At 48.5% G+C, this 12,844-nt stretch overlaps 1 protein-coding gene across 1 annotated transcript in view; it reads left to right on the top strand.

The window, feature by feature from the left end:
• Positions 1-214: 214 nt before the first annotated feature.
• The window catches only part of LOC129842289 (low affinity immunoglobulin gamma Fc region receptor II-like), a 34,594-nt gene continuing 21,964 nt past the window's right edge, over positions 215-12,844 (top strand). Inside the window, exons 1-2 of the mRNA XM_055910774.1 lie at positions 215-415; positions 516-708. Coding sequence (XP_055766749.1) covers positions 215-415; positions 516-708 — 394 coding nt within the window. The remainder of the gene's footprint in view (positions 416-515; positions 709-12,844) is intronic.

Raw genomic sequence — 12,844 nt, 5'->3', positions numbered from 1 at the left:
CTGGTCGGGACATCACTGGCTAAGGGTGGCAGTGTTGTACATGTCCGTCCACGAAGGAGGACAGGGCCTGGTGGAACTGGAAAGCAGGATGGCTGCTTTCCGACTAAAGGCGGTGCAGAGACTGCTGTACCATACTGATGTTGGCTGGAGGGAACCAGCATGCGTGCTGCTGAGGAGAGCTGGCGGATTAGGGTTGGACAGGCAGCTGTTCCTCATGATGCTGGACAGGTTGAGTACAGCACGTCTCTCAGACTTTTACTCTGCGGTGCTGAAGGACTGGCAGCTGCAAAGGTCCATACGAGAAGGTGGTGTGGTGCCTGGGCTGTGGGTGTGGGAGGAGCCTATCTTCCACAACCCAGCCATCCCTTTGAGATCGGTTCAGTCTGCCACCCTGCAGAGGCAAATGATGCAGTGGGTTTACTAAGGCTGGGTGACCTGCAACTGCTGGGTGAGGAGGGGTGGAAAACTCCTGAAGTCCTGGCACAACAAACAGGAAAACATCTCTTATGCTGCAGGAGAGATTCCTGCAGGAGGTCCAGGAGGCACTGTCTGAACCGGTAAGGGGGGTGTTTGAGCGGCCAAAGAGGGAGGAGCCACCAATGTTTCCGTCACTACAGGTGATGGCAGAGACTGGAGACTGGCAAGGGGGTCTGGAGGACTTGTTAGATTTCAACACTCCAAGCCTGGGGATGTTTGAGGGGGTGGGAGGTAAAGCCTCTGCAACCTCTGCATTAAGGTTAGGAACATTAGGAGCCTAACATCAGTGGCATGTGGGGCAGAGAGTATGGTGGGTTTTAGATGGAGGGCGCTCTACAAACCCCCAGTACCAAAGAGGTCAGGGGACCTCCAGTGGAGGGTTCTACATGACAGCTGGTTGGCACGGGTTGACCCGGGAGTCGGGCAGGGGTGTCCTTTCTGTGTTATGAGAGAAACTGATTCATGTGTTTTCTGTGTGCACCAGGTTAATGCCACTAATGTCTATGTTGGAATGTCTGTGTGAGAGGTTGGGGGTGGGTTTTACTGTTGGGATGTTTATAATGGGATACAGGTATTCAAATAAGGAGAAGGCCAAATGTGTTTTGTTGAATTTTCTGTTTGCTATAAGTTGGCTATTTGGAGGAAGGATGGAAGGAAGGAAGGAAGGATTACGATTAGGAACAGGATCAAAGTTGGAGAGATAAAATACCCGCTGTTAATCAAATCAAATCAAATCAAGTTTATTTTATATAGCCCTTCGTACATCAGCTAATATCTCAAAGTGCTGTACAGAAACCCAGCCTTGTAACAGTCCTGACCTATTTATGTTAGTTTTTATGTGTTTTTGGTCAGGGCATGTGTTTTGGGTGGGCAGTCTATGTTACCTGTTTCTATGTTGGTTTCGGTTTGCCTGGTATGGCTCTTGATTAGAGGCAGGTGGTTTGCATTTTCCTCTAATCAAGAGTCATATTTAGGTAGGGCATTATCACTGTGTGTTTGTGGGTGATTGTCTCCTGTGATGTCTTCGTCGTTGTCGATGTGTTTCACTTACGGGACTGTTTGGCTGTTCGTGTGTTTCGATGTAACGTTCCTGTCCGTGAGTTTACGTTTGTTATGTGAGTTTATGTTCAGGTTCCGTTCTACGTCGTTTGTTATTTTGTAAGTTTTGAAAGTGTTTGTTTTCGTTTTATTCGGTGTTCGTTATAAAATAAAGATGGCATATTTCCCAGACTCCGCATTTTGGTCAGAAGATCCTTCTCTCCTCACCTCATCTGAGGATGAGGAAAGCGACAGCTATGACAGAATCACCCACCAAAATACAGAGACCAAGCGGTATGGGAAAAATGCTCGACGGAGCAACAAGGACTTTTGGACTTGGGAGGAGATCCTGTCTGGTAGAGGACCCTGGGCGCAAACTGGAGGAAATCGCTGCTCTCGTGAGAAGAGTGAGGCAGCCACAGCCCAGGAGCGCTGGTATGAGGAGGAAGCTAGGAGACGTGGATGGAGGCCGGAGATTCAAGCTCGTAACCGGAATTATGAGGGGACACGTCTTGCACGGAAGCCCGAAAAGCCCGTGAGTAACTCCAAAAAATTTCTTGGGGGGGGGCTAAGGGGTTGTGGGCCAAGGGCAGGTAGGAGACCTGCGCCCACTTCCCAGGCTAACCGTGGAGAGCGGGAGTACGGGCAGACACCGTGTTACGCAGTAGAGCGCACGGTGTCTCCTGTACGTGTGCATAGCCCAGTGCGGGTTATTCCACCTCCCCGCACTGGTAGGGCTAGATTGGGCATTGAGCCAGGTGTCATGAGGCCGGCTCAACGCGTCTGGTCTCCAGTGCGTCTCCTCGGGCCGGCATACATGGCACCTGCCTTACGCATGGTTTCCCCGGTTCGCCTGCATAGCCCAGTGCGGGCTATTCCACCTCGCCGCACTGGCAGGGCGACCGGGAGCATTCAACCAGGTAAGGTTGGGCAGGCTCAATGCTCAAGAGTGCCAGTACGCCTCCACGGTCCGGTATTTCCGGCACCACCTCCCCGCCCCAGCCTAGTACCTACAGTGCCTATATTACGCACTAGGCTACCAGTGCATTTCCAGAGCCCTGTTCCTCCTCCACGCACTCTCCCTATAGTGCGTGTATCCAGTTCGGTGCCTCCAGTTCCGGCCCCACGCACTAAGCCACCTGTGCGTCTCCCAAGTCCTGTACACACTGTCACTTCTCCCCGTACTAGTCCTGAGGTGCGTGCCCTCAGCCAGGTGCCACCAGTGCCGGTACCACGCACCAGGTATAGAGTACGCTTTGAGAGTTCAGTGTGCCCTGTCTCTGCTCCCCGCACTAGTAGGAAGGTGCTTATCATTAGCACGGTGCCTCCAGTTCCGGCACCACGCACCAGGTCTACAGTGCGCCATATCCGGCCAGAGCCATCCGTCTCCCCAGCGCCATCTGAGCCATCCGTCTCCCCAGCGCCATCTGAGCCATCCGTCTCCCCAGCGCCATCTGAGCCATCTGTCTCCTCAGCGCCATCTGAGCCATCCGTCTCCCCAGCGCCATCTGAGCCATCCGTCTGCCAGGAGCCTGCAAAGCCGCCCGTCTGCCATGAGCCTGCAAAGCCGCCCGTCTGCCATGAGCCTACAGAGCCGTCAGCCAGACAGGAGCCGCTAGAGCCATCAGCCAGACAGGAGCCGCTAGAGCCGTCAGCCAGACAGGATCTGCCAGAGCCGCCAACCAGACAGGATCTGCCAGAGCCGCCAATCAGACAGGATCTGCCAGAGCCGTCAGCGAGCCATGAGCAGCCAGAGCCGTCAGTGAGCCATGAGCAGCCAGAGCCGTCAGTGAGCCATGAGCAGCCAGAGCCGTCAGTGAGCCATGAGCAGCCAGAGCCGTCAGTGAGCCATGAGCAGCCAGAGCCGTCAAAGAGCCATGAGCAGCCAGAGCCGTCAGTGAGCCATGAGCAGCCAGAGCCGTCAGAGAGCCATGAGCAGCCAGAGCCGTCAGAGCGCCATGAGCGTCGTGAGCCGTCAGCCTGCCATGAGCGTCGAGAGCCGTCAGCCTGCCATGAGCGTCGAGAGCCGTCAGCCTGCCATGAGCGTCGAGAGCCGTCAGCCTGCCATGAGCGTCGAGAGCCGTCAGCCTGCCATGAGCGTCGAGAGCCGTCAGCCTGCCATGAGCGTAGAGAGCCGTCAGTCTGCCATGAGCGTCGAGAGCCGTCAGCCAGCATGGACCTGCCAGAGCCGTCCAAACAGGACCTGCCAGAGTCCTTCAGCCGGGATCTGCCCCTTGTCCCGGTGTTGCCCCTTGTCCCGGTGCTGCCCCTTGTCCCGGTGCTGCCCCTTGTCCCGGTGCTGCCCCTTGTCCCGGTGCTGCCCCTTGTCCCGGTGCTGCCCCTTGTCCCGGTGCTGCCCCTTGTCCCGGTGCTGCCCCTTGTCCCGGTGCTGCCCCTTGTCCCGGTGCTGCCCCTTGTCCCGGTGCTGCCCCTTATTCCAGTGATGGTCCTTATCCTGGTGCTGCCCCTTGTTTTTGTGCTGCCCCTTGTCCCGGTGCTACCCCTTGTCCCGGTGCTGCCCCTTGTTCCGGTGCTAGCTGATTATTTAGGGGAAGGTAATGTTTGGGTGGTCAGTGGTAGGGGTAGACAGAAGAGGGGAGTGACTATGGTGGTATGGGGACAGCGTCCGGAACCGGAACCACCACCGTGGTCAACTGCCCACCCGGACCCTCCCCTGGACTTTGTGCTGGTGCGCCCGGCGTTCGCACCTTGGGGGGGGGGTACTGTAACAGTCCTGACCTATTTATGTTAGTTTTTATGTATTTTTGGTCAGGGCATGTGTTTTGGGTGGGCAGTCTATGTTACCTGTTTCTATGTTGGTTTCGGTTTGCCTGGTATGGCTCTTGATTAGAGGCAGGTGGTTTGCATTTTCCTCTAATCAAGAGTCATATTTAGGTAGGGCATTATCACTGTGTGTTTGTGGGTGATTGTCTCCTGTGATGTCTTCGTCGTTGTCGATGTGTTTCACTTACGGGACTGTTTGGCTGTTCGTGTGTTTCGATGTAACGTTCCTGTCCGTGAGTTTACGTTTGTTATGTGAGTTTATGTTCAGGTTCCGTTCTACGTCGTTTGTTATTTTGTAAGTTTTGAAAGTGTTTGTTTTCGTTTTATTCGGTGTTCGTTATAAAATAAAGATGGCATATTTCCCAGACTCCGCATTTTGGTCAGAAGATCCTTCTCTCCTCACCTCATCTGAGGATGAGGAAAGCGACAGCTATGACAAGCCTAAAACCCCAAACAGCAAGCAATGCAGGTGTAGAAGCACGGTGGCTGGGAAAAACTCCCTAGAAAGGCCAAAACCTAGGAAGAAACCTAGAGAGGAACCAGGCTATATAGGGGTGGCCAGTCCTCTTCTGGCTGTGCCAGGTGGAGATTATACAGAACATGGCTAAGATGTTCAAAATGTTCATAAATGACAAGCATGGTCAAATAATAATCAGGAATAAATGTCAGTTGGCTTTTCATAGCCGATCATTAAGAGTTGAAAACAGCAGGTCTGGGACAGGTAGCACGTCCGGTGGACAGGTCAGGGTTCCATAACCGCAGGCAGAACAGTTGAAACTGGAGCAGCAGCAAGGCCAGGCCCATTATTATTTAATGGGATGGTCTCTGTGCTCCTCAGGATGGAATTAGAGTTCTTTAAAATGATAAAGTGTGGAGATGTTTCAGGAGATCTGGTGTGTTGCGGGGCTGTCTGTATAGCTGGGGAAGACATTTTGTATATCCGGTTGAAGGAGTGGTGAGGTTTTGTGGTGTTGTTTTGTATCGTGGGGTACAGGCCAAAGTGAGTATGGTACATGTATGCAGTACAGGATATATTTTGGTATTTTCTTTTAAGGGGGGGTGAAGTTTTAATGAAATGAGAATGTTTCATGAAAGAAAGTCTCTCTCTCTCTCTCTCTCTCTCTCTGTCTCTCTCTCTCTGTGTCTCTCTCTCTTTCTCTCTGTCTCTCTCTCTCTCTCTGTCTCTCTCTCTCTGTCTCTCTCTCTCTCTGTCTCTCTCTCTCTGACTCTCTCTCTCTGACTCTCTCTCTCTCTCTGTCTCTCTCTCTCTCTCTGTCTCTCTCTCTGTCTCTCTCTTTCTGTCTCTCTCTCTCTCTCTGTCTCTCTCGTTCTGTCTCTCTCTCTCTCTGTCTCTCTCTCTCTCTGACTCTCTCTCTGTCTCTCTCTCTCTCTCTGTCTCTGTCTCTGTCTCTCTCCTTCTCTCTGACTCTCTCTTTCTCTCGCTTTTCTCTCTATATAACTCAGCAAAAAAATAAACGTCCTCACTGTCAACTGCGTTTATTTTCAGCAAACTTAACCTCTTGACGCTTTAAAAAAATTAAATAATAACGTTCCCAAGGTAAACTGACTTTTTCTCAGGTCCAGATCGTAGAATATGCATATCATTTACAGATCATGATAGAAAACACTCCAAAGTTGCCAAAACTGTCAAAATATTGTCTGTGAGTGATTTTTAAAAAAAAATGTAGCTGTGTTTCCTGGCCCGTCTTTCTTCCATTTAAAGGGGTATCAACCAGATTCCTTTTCCAATGGCTTCCTCAGGCTGTGACCAGGCTTTAGACATAGATTCAGGCTTTTTATTTTTTTTTAAATTTGCGAGATTTTTCAAAAGTTGTCAGGTGTCCTTTGATTAGTTCCTGCGCGTGAGAGGGGTAGCTCTCCATTTTCTTTCTCTCTTTTATTGAATAGGTTATGGTCCGGTTGAAATATTATCGATTCTGTTTGTTAAAAACAACCTGATGATTGATTATAAAAAACATTTGACATGTTTCTACGAATATTACAGATACTTCTTGGAATTTTCTTCGAACAGAACGAGGCTTTGGTTTTCTGAACATAACGCGAAACCCAAATGGCGTTTTTTGTTTTAAAAGTAATATTTATCGAACAAAAATAACATTTATTGTGTAACTGGGAGTCTCGTGAGTGAAAACATCTGAAGATTATTAAAGGTAAGCGATTCATTTTATTGCTTTTCTGACTTTCGTGACCAAGCTAACCAAGCTAATTTGGGGCTAATTGTTCTAGCATTGATTGATACACTCACAAAAGCTTAGATTGCTTTTGTTGCAAAGCATATTTTCAAAATCTGACACGATAGGTGGATTAACAACAAGCTAAACTGTGTTTTGGTATATTTCACTTGTGATTGCATGATTATAAATATTTTTTGTAATATTTTGCGCCGTGCAATTCTAGCGGTTGTTTAGGAAAATGATCCCGTAAAAGGGATCCGTAGTGCAGAGAAGTTAACATGTGTAAATATTTGTATGAACATATCCAGATTCAACATCTGAGACATAAACTGAACAAGTTCCACAGACATGTAAATAACAGAAATTGAATAATGTGTCCCTGAACAAAGGGGGGGTCAAAATCAAAAGTAACAGTCAGTATCTGGTGTGGCCACCAGCTGCATTAAGTACTGCAGTGCATCTCCTCCTCATGGACTGCACCAGATTTGCCAGTTATTGCTGTGAGATGTTACCCCACTCTTCCACCAAGGCACCTGCAAGTTCCCGGACATTTCTGGGGGGAATGGCCCTCACCCTCACCCTCCGATCCAACAGTTCCCAGACATGCTCAATGGGATTGAGATCAAGGTTCTTCGCTGGCCAAGGCAGAACACTGGCATTCCTGTCTTGCAGGAAATCACGCACAGAACGAGCAGTATGGCTGGTGGCATTGTCATGCAAGGAGGGTCATGTCAGGATGAGCCTGCAATAAAGGTACCACATAAGGGAGGAGGATGTCTTCCCTGTATCTCACAGCATTTAGATTGCCTGCAATGACAACAAGCTCAGTCCAATGATGCTGTGACACACCGCCCCAGACCATGACGGACCCTCCACCTCCAAATCGATCCCGCTCAGGCCTTGGTGTAACGCTCATTCCTTCGACGATAAACAGGAATCCGATCATCACCCCTGGTGAGATATAACCGTGACTCGTCAGTGAAGAGCACTTTTTGCCAGTCCTGTCTGGTCCAGCGACGGTGGGTTTGTGCCCATAGGCGACGTTGTTGCCAGTGATGTCTGGTGAGGACCTGCCTTACAACAGGCCTACAAGCCCTCAGTCCAGCATCTTGCGGACAGTCTGAGCACTGATGGAGGGACAGTGCGTTCCTGGTGTAACTCAGTTGTTGTTGTCATCCTGTACCTGCCCCGCAGGTGTGATGTTCGGATGTACCGATCTTGTGCAGGTGTAACACGTGGTCTGCCACTGCGAGGCCGATCAGCTGTCCGTCCTGTCTCCCTGTAGCGCTGTCTTAGGCATCTCACACTACGGATATTGCAATTTATTGCCCTGGCCACATCTGCAGTCCTCATGCCTCCTTTCAGCATGCCTAAGGCACGTTCACACAGATGAGCAGGGACCCTGGGCATCTTTCTTTTGGTGTTTTTCAGAGTCCGTAGAAAGGCCTCTTTAGTGTCCTAAGTTTTCATAACTGTGACCTTAATTGCCTACCGTCTGTAAGCTGTTAGTGTCTTAACGACCGTTCCAGGGTCCTGAAAAAGGGATGTTTCTTTTTTTGCTGAGTTGTTCTCTTTTCTCTAAAATAAAAAAAACGTAAAAGTGGTGCGTGCGTATGTATTCACCCCCTTTGCTATGAAGCCCCCCTGAATAAGATCTGGTGCAACCAATTACCTAAAGAAGTCACATAATTAATTAAATAAAGTCCACCTGTGTGCAATCTAAGTGTCACATGATCTGTCACATGATCTCAGTATATATACACCTGTTCTGAAAAGCCCCAGAGTCTGCAACACCACTAAGCAAGGGGCACAATGAAGACCAAGGTCTCCAAACAGGTCAGGGACAAAGTTGTGGAGAAGTATAGATCAGGGTTGGGTTGTAAAAAATTATCAGAAACTTTGAACATCCCACAGAGCACCATTAAATCCATTATTAAAAAATGGAAAGAATATGGCACCACAACAAACCTGCCAAGAGAGGGCCACCCACCAAAACTCACAGACCAGGCAAGGAGGGCATTAATCAGAGAGGCAACAAAGAGACTAAAGTTAACCCTGAAGGAGCTGCACAGGGGAGATTGGCGTATCTGTCCATAGGACCATTTTAAGCCACACACTCCACAGAGCTGGGCTTTACGGAAGAGTAGCCAGAAAAATAGGCAAAAACATTTGTTGTTTGCCAAAAGGCATGTGGGAGACTCCTCAAACTTTTGGAAGAAGGTCCTCTGGTCAGATGAGATTAAAATTGCTTTTTGGCTTTTTGGCCGTCAAGGAAAACGCTATGTCTGGCGCAAACCCAACACCTCTCATCATCCCGAGAACACCATCCCCACAGTGAAGCATGGTGGTGGCAGCATCATGCTGTGGGGATGTTTTTCATCGGCAGGGACTGGGAAACTGGTCAGAATTGAAGGAATGATGGATGGTGCTAAATACAGGGACATTTTTGAGGGAAACCTGTTTCAGTCTTCAGAGATTTGAGACTGGGATGGAGGTTCACCTTCCAGCAGGACAATGACCTTAAGCATACTGCTAAAGCAACACTCGAGTGGTTTAAGGGGAAACATTTAAATGTCTTGGAATGGCCTAGTCAAAGCCCAGACCTCAATCCAATTGAGAATCTGTGGTATGACTTAAAGATTGCTGTATACCAGCAATCTTGAAAGAGCTGGAGCAGTTTTGCCTTGAAGAATGGGCAAATATCCCAGTAGCTAGATGTGGAAAGCTTATAGAAACATACCCCAAGAGACTTGCAGCTTTAATTGCTGCAAAAGGTGGCTCTACAAAGTATTGACTTTGGGGGGGTGAATAGTTATGCATGCTCAAGTTGTCTGTTTTTTTGTTTTATTTCTTGTTTGTTTCACAATAAATATATTTGACTTCTTCAAAGTTTAAATGATAAAACCCCCCAAACAAATCAATTTTAATTCCAGGTTGTAAGGCATAGTATATATATATCTCACTCTTTCTATCTATCTCTGTCTATCTGTCTTAAAATAACTTTGGGGGCACTAATTGTTTTATATTTTGACATTTTGTCAGGAAATTCAGCTCCGCCTCAGGTTCTGCTGTGGTGCAGTGGTTGCACAGCCTTTCCTCTACAGGGAGCCAGGTTTTCCTGTGTCTATCCTTCTCAATGGCAAGGCTGTGCTCACTGAGCTTGTACTTTGTCAAGGTTTTTCTAAGGTTTTGATCAGTACTGTCGATTTTGGGCCAGATAACACTGCATTTTGTTTTGTGATTGTGTTTCCCAATAAGTAATGTAGTTTTGATCTGATTGATTGGATGTTCTGGTCCTGAGGCTTCAGTGTGTTAGTAGAACAGGTTAGTGAACTCAGCCCCAGGACCAGCTGGATGAGGGGACTGAGGCTTCAGTGTGTTAGTAGAACAGGTTAGTGAACTCAGCCCCAGGACCAGCTGGATGAGGGGACTGAGGCTTCAGTGTGTTAGTAGAACAGGTTAGTGAACTCAGCCCCAGGACCAGCTGGATGAGGGGACTGAGGCTTCAGTGTATTAGTAGGACAGGATTGTGAACTCAGCCCCAGGACCAGCTGGATGAGGGGACAGAGGCTTCAGTGTGTTAGTAGAACAGGTTTGTGAACTCAGCCCCAGGACCAGCTGGATGAGGGGATTATTTTCTTTGCTCAGCTCTTGGTATTGCAGGGCTTGGTAATGATATGAGAGGGGGTCACTGTATTTTAGATGTTTCCAAAACTTAATTGCTCTTATTTGAGTTTTCATTATTAGTGGATATTGGCCTAATTCTGCCCTGCATGCATTGTTTGTAGTTTTCCTCTGGACATGTAGGAGAATCTTACAGAACTCTGCATGCAGGGTTTCAATGGGGTGTTTGTCCCATTTGATGAAATCTTGTTTTGCAAGTGGAGCCCACACCTCACTGATATGAACTGCAATTGGTTCAATGACACATTCAATTCGTTTTAGCCAAATTCTAATAGGTATTTCAATTTGAATTGTTTTTTGAATGGCGTAGAATGCCCTACGTGCTTTCTCTCAGTTCATTCACTGCATCATTAAGGTGTCCAGGTGAGTTTATTTTTAAGCCTAAGTAATTCTAGAGTGTGTGGTACTCTATGCATTTAAACCTAAGTAATTGTAATGTGTGTACAGTACTCTATATATTTAAACCTAAGTAATTGTAGTGTGTGCAGTACTCTAAATATTTTGTACCAATTGAGAAATTTGGTCTAATTCATGAGATCTGGATCTTCTCTGGAAAATCATTATTTCAGTATTTTTGGGGTTTACTGCCAGGGCCCAGGTCTGGCAGTACTGCTATAGCAGGTCCAGGCTCTGCTGTAGGCCATGTGCTGTGGGTGACAGCAGGCATAGGTCATCTGTGAAGAGTAGGCATTTAACCTCTAAATTGTGGAGACTAACACCAGGGGCTGAGGATTTTTCTAGAATAGTGGCCAATTCGTTGATGTAAATATTGAAGAGTGCAAGGCTCAGATTGCAAATTTTGACGTATTGTATTTTGATGCTGCACATATTGCCAGTATACATTGATTAAATTATGTAATATGTTTACCCCCTACACCACTTTCAATAACGTTGTACGCCAAATAGAATCAAATGCTTTTTGGAAGTCAATAAAGCATGCATACATTTTGGTATTATTTTGGTGGACATATTTATCAGGGTGTGTAGGAGAAAATATATTAGGTTGTGTGTTTTGGTATAAATCCGATCTGGCTTTTATTTAAGACATTGTGCTTAAGGAAGTTTAGAAGTTTAGAACTCTAACATTTTATTATAAAAACCTTCCCCAGGTTACTGTTCACACAAATGCCTCTGTAATTGTTAAGGTCAAATCTGTCTCCGTTCTTAAAGATTGTGGTCCTTGATTCCAGATGTCAGGGAAATAACCTACACTCAGGATCAAGTTAAACAGTTTTAATGTAGCCAATTGACATTTTGCACTAGTGAATTTGAGTATCTAATTTAGGATGCCATCAGGTATGTAAGCTTTTTTTTTATTTTGAGGGCCTGAAGTTTCTGGTCAGTAATTGGGGAGTCCAATGGATTTTGATTGGATTTGAACAAGCTATAAAGGACATTCAACTTCTCATGAATTTGGTATTGTTCTGTTTGCATCAATTTGAACGGTGTGTTTTAAAATGGGTTTTCCATATGTCATCATTTTGTATCGCTAGTTTCTCTTGTTTAGATTTTTTTTAGGTTTGTCCAATTTTGCCAGAAGTGGTTTGTGTTTATGGACACCTCAATTAGTGTTAGCTACTTGCTGTTGTACTGTGCTTTTTTGGTTCTGAGTGTATGTTTATAGAGATTTAAATTCTCACAATAACGAAGTCGTAATTGTCACGTTCCTGACCTGTTTTCCTTTGTCATGACTTGGGAGGAAATCCTAGACGGGAAAGGACCCTGGGCAGAGCCAGAGGAGTGTCGCCGCCCCAAAGCGGAGCTGGAGGCAGCGAAAGCGGAGAGGAGGTTTTATGAGGCGAAAGCAAGGCAGAGCGGCTGGAAGCCCGAGAGGCTCACCCAAACATTTCTTGGGGGGGGGGGGGGGGCTTAAGGGGAGTGTGGCGAAGCCGGGTTGGGTACCCGAGCCAACTCCCCGGGCTTACCGTGGAGTGAGAGGGCGTCGTACTGGTCAGACACCGTGTTCTGCGGTAAAGCGCACGGTGTCCCCAGTACGTGTGCTTAGCCCAGTGCGGGCTATTCCACCTCGCCGCACTGGTAGGGCTAAATTGGGCATCGAGCCGGATGTCATGAAGCCGGCCCAACGCATCTGGCCTCCAGTGCGTCTCCTCCGGCCGGCGTACATGGCACCAGCCTTACAGGTGGTGTCCCCGGTTCGCCTGCATAGCCCAGTGCGGGCTATTCCACCTCGCCGCACTGGCAGGGCTACGGGGACCATTCAACCTGGTAGGGTTGGGGAGGCTCGGTGCTCAAGAGCGCGTGTCCTCCTTCACGGTCCGGTATATCCGGCGCCACCTTCCCACCCCAGCCCAGTACCATCAGTGCCAACACCACGCAACAGGCTTCCAGTGCGTTTCCAGAGCCCTGTTCCTCCTCCCCGCACTCTCCCTGTGGTGCGTGTCTCCAGCCCAGTGCCTCCAGTTCCGGCACCACGCACCAGGCCTACTGTGCGCCTCAGCAGGTCAGAGTCGGCCGTCTGCCCAACGCCGCCTGCGCTGCTTGCCTGCCCAGCGTGGTCTGAACTGTCTGCCTGCCCAGCGCTGGCCGTCTGTCCCGAGCCGTCAGAGCTGCCCGTCTGTTCAGAGCCATCCAGCCAGGACCAGCCAGAGCCGTCCAGCCAGGACCAGCCAGAGCCGTCCAGCCGGGATCCGCCAGAGCCGTCCAGC

This window comes from Salvelinus fontinalis, unplaced genomic scaffold (genome assembly GCF_029448725.1).
Source record: "Salvelinus fontinalis isolate EN_2023a unplaced genomic scaffold, ASM2944872v1 scaffold_0030, whole genome shotgun sequence".
Lineage (NCBI taxonomy): Eukaryota > Metazoa > Chordata > Actinopteri > Salmoniformes > Salmonidae > Salvelinus > Salvelinus fontinalis.
This window is presented reverse-complemented; position numbering and strand designations above follow the sequence as displayed.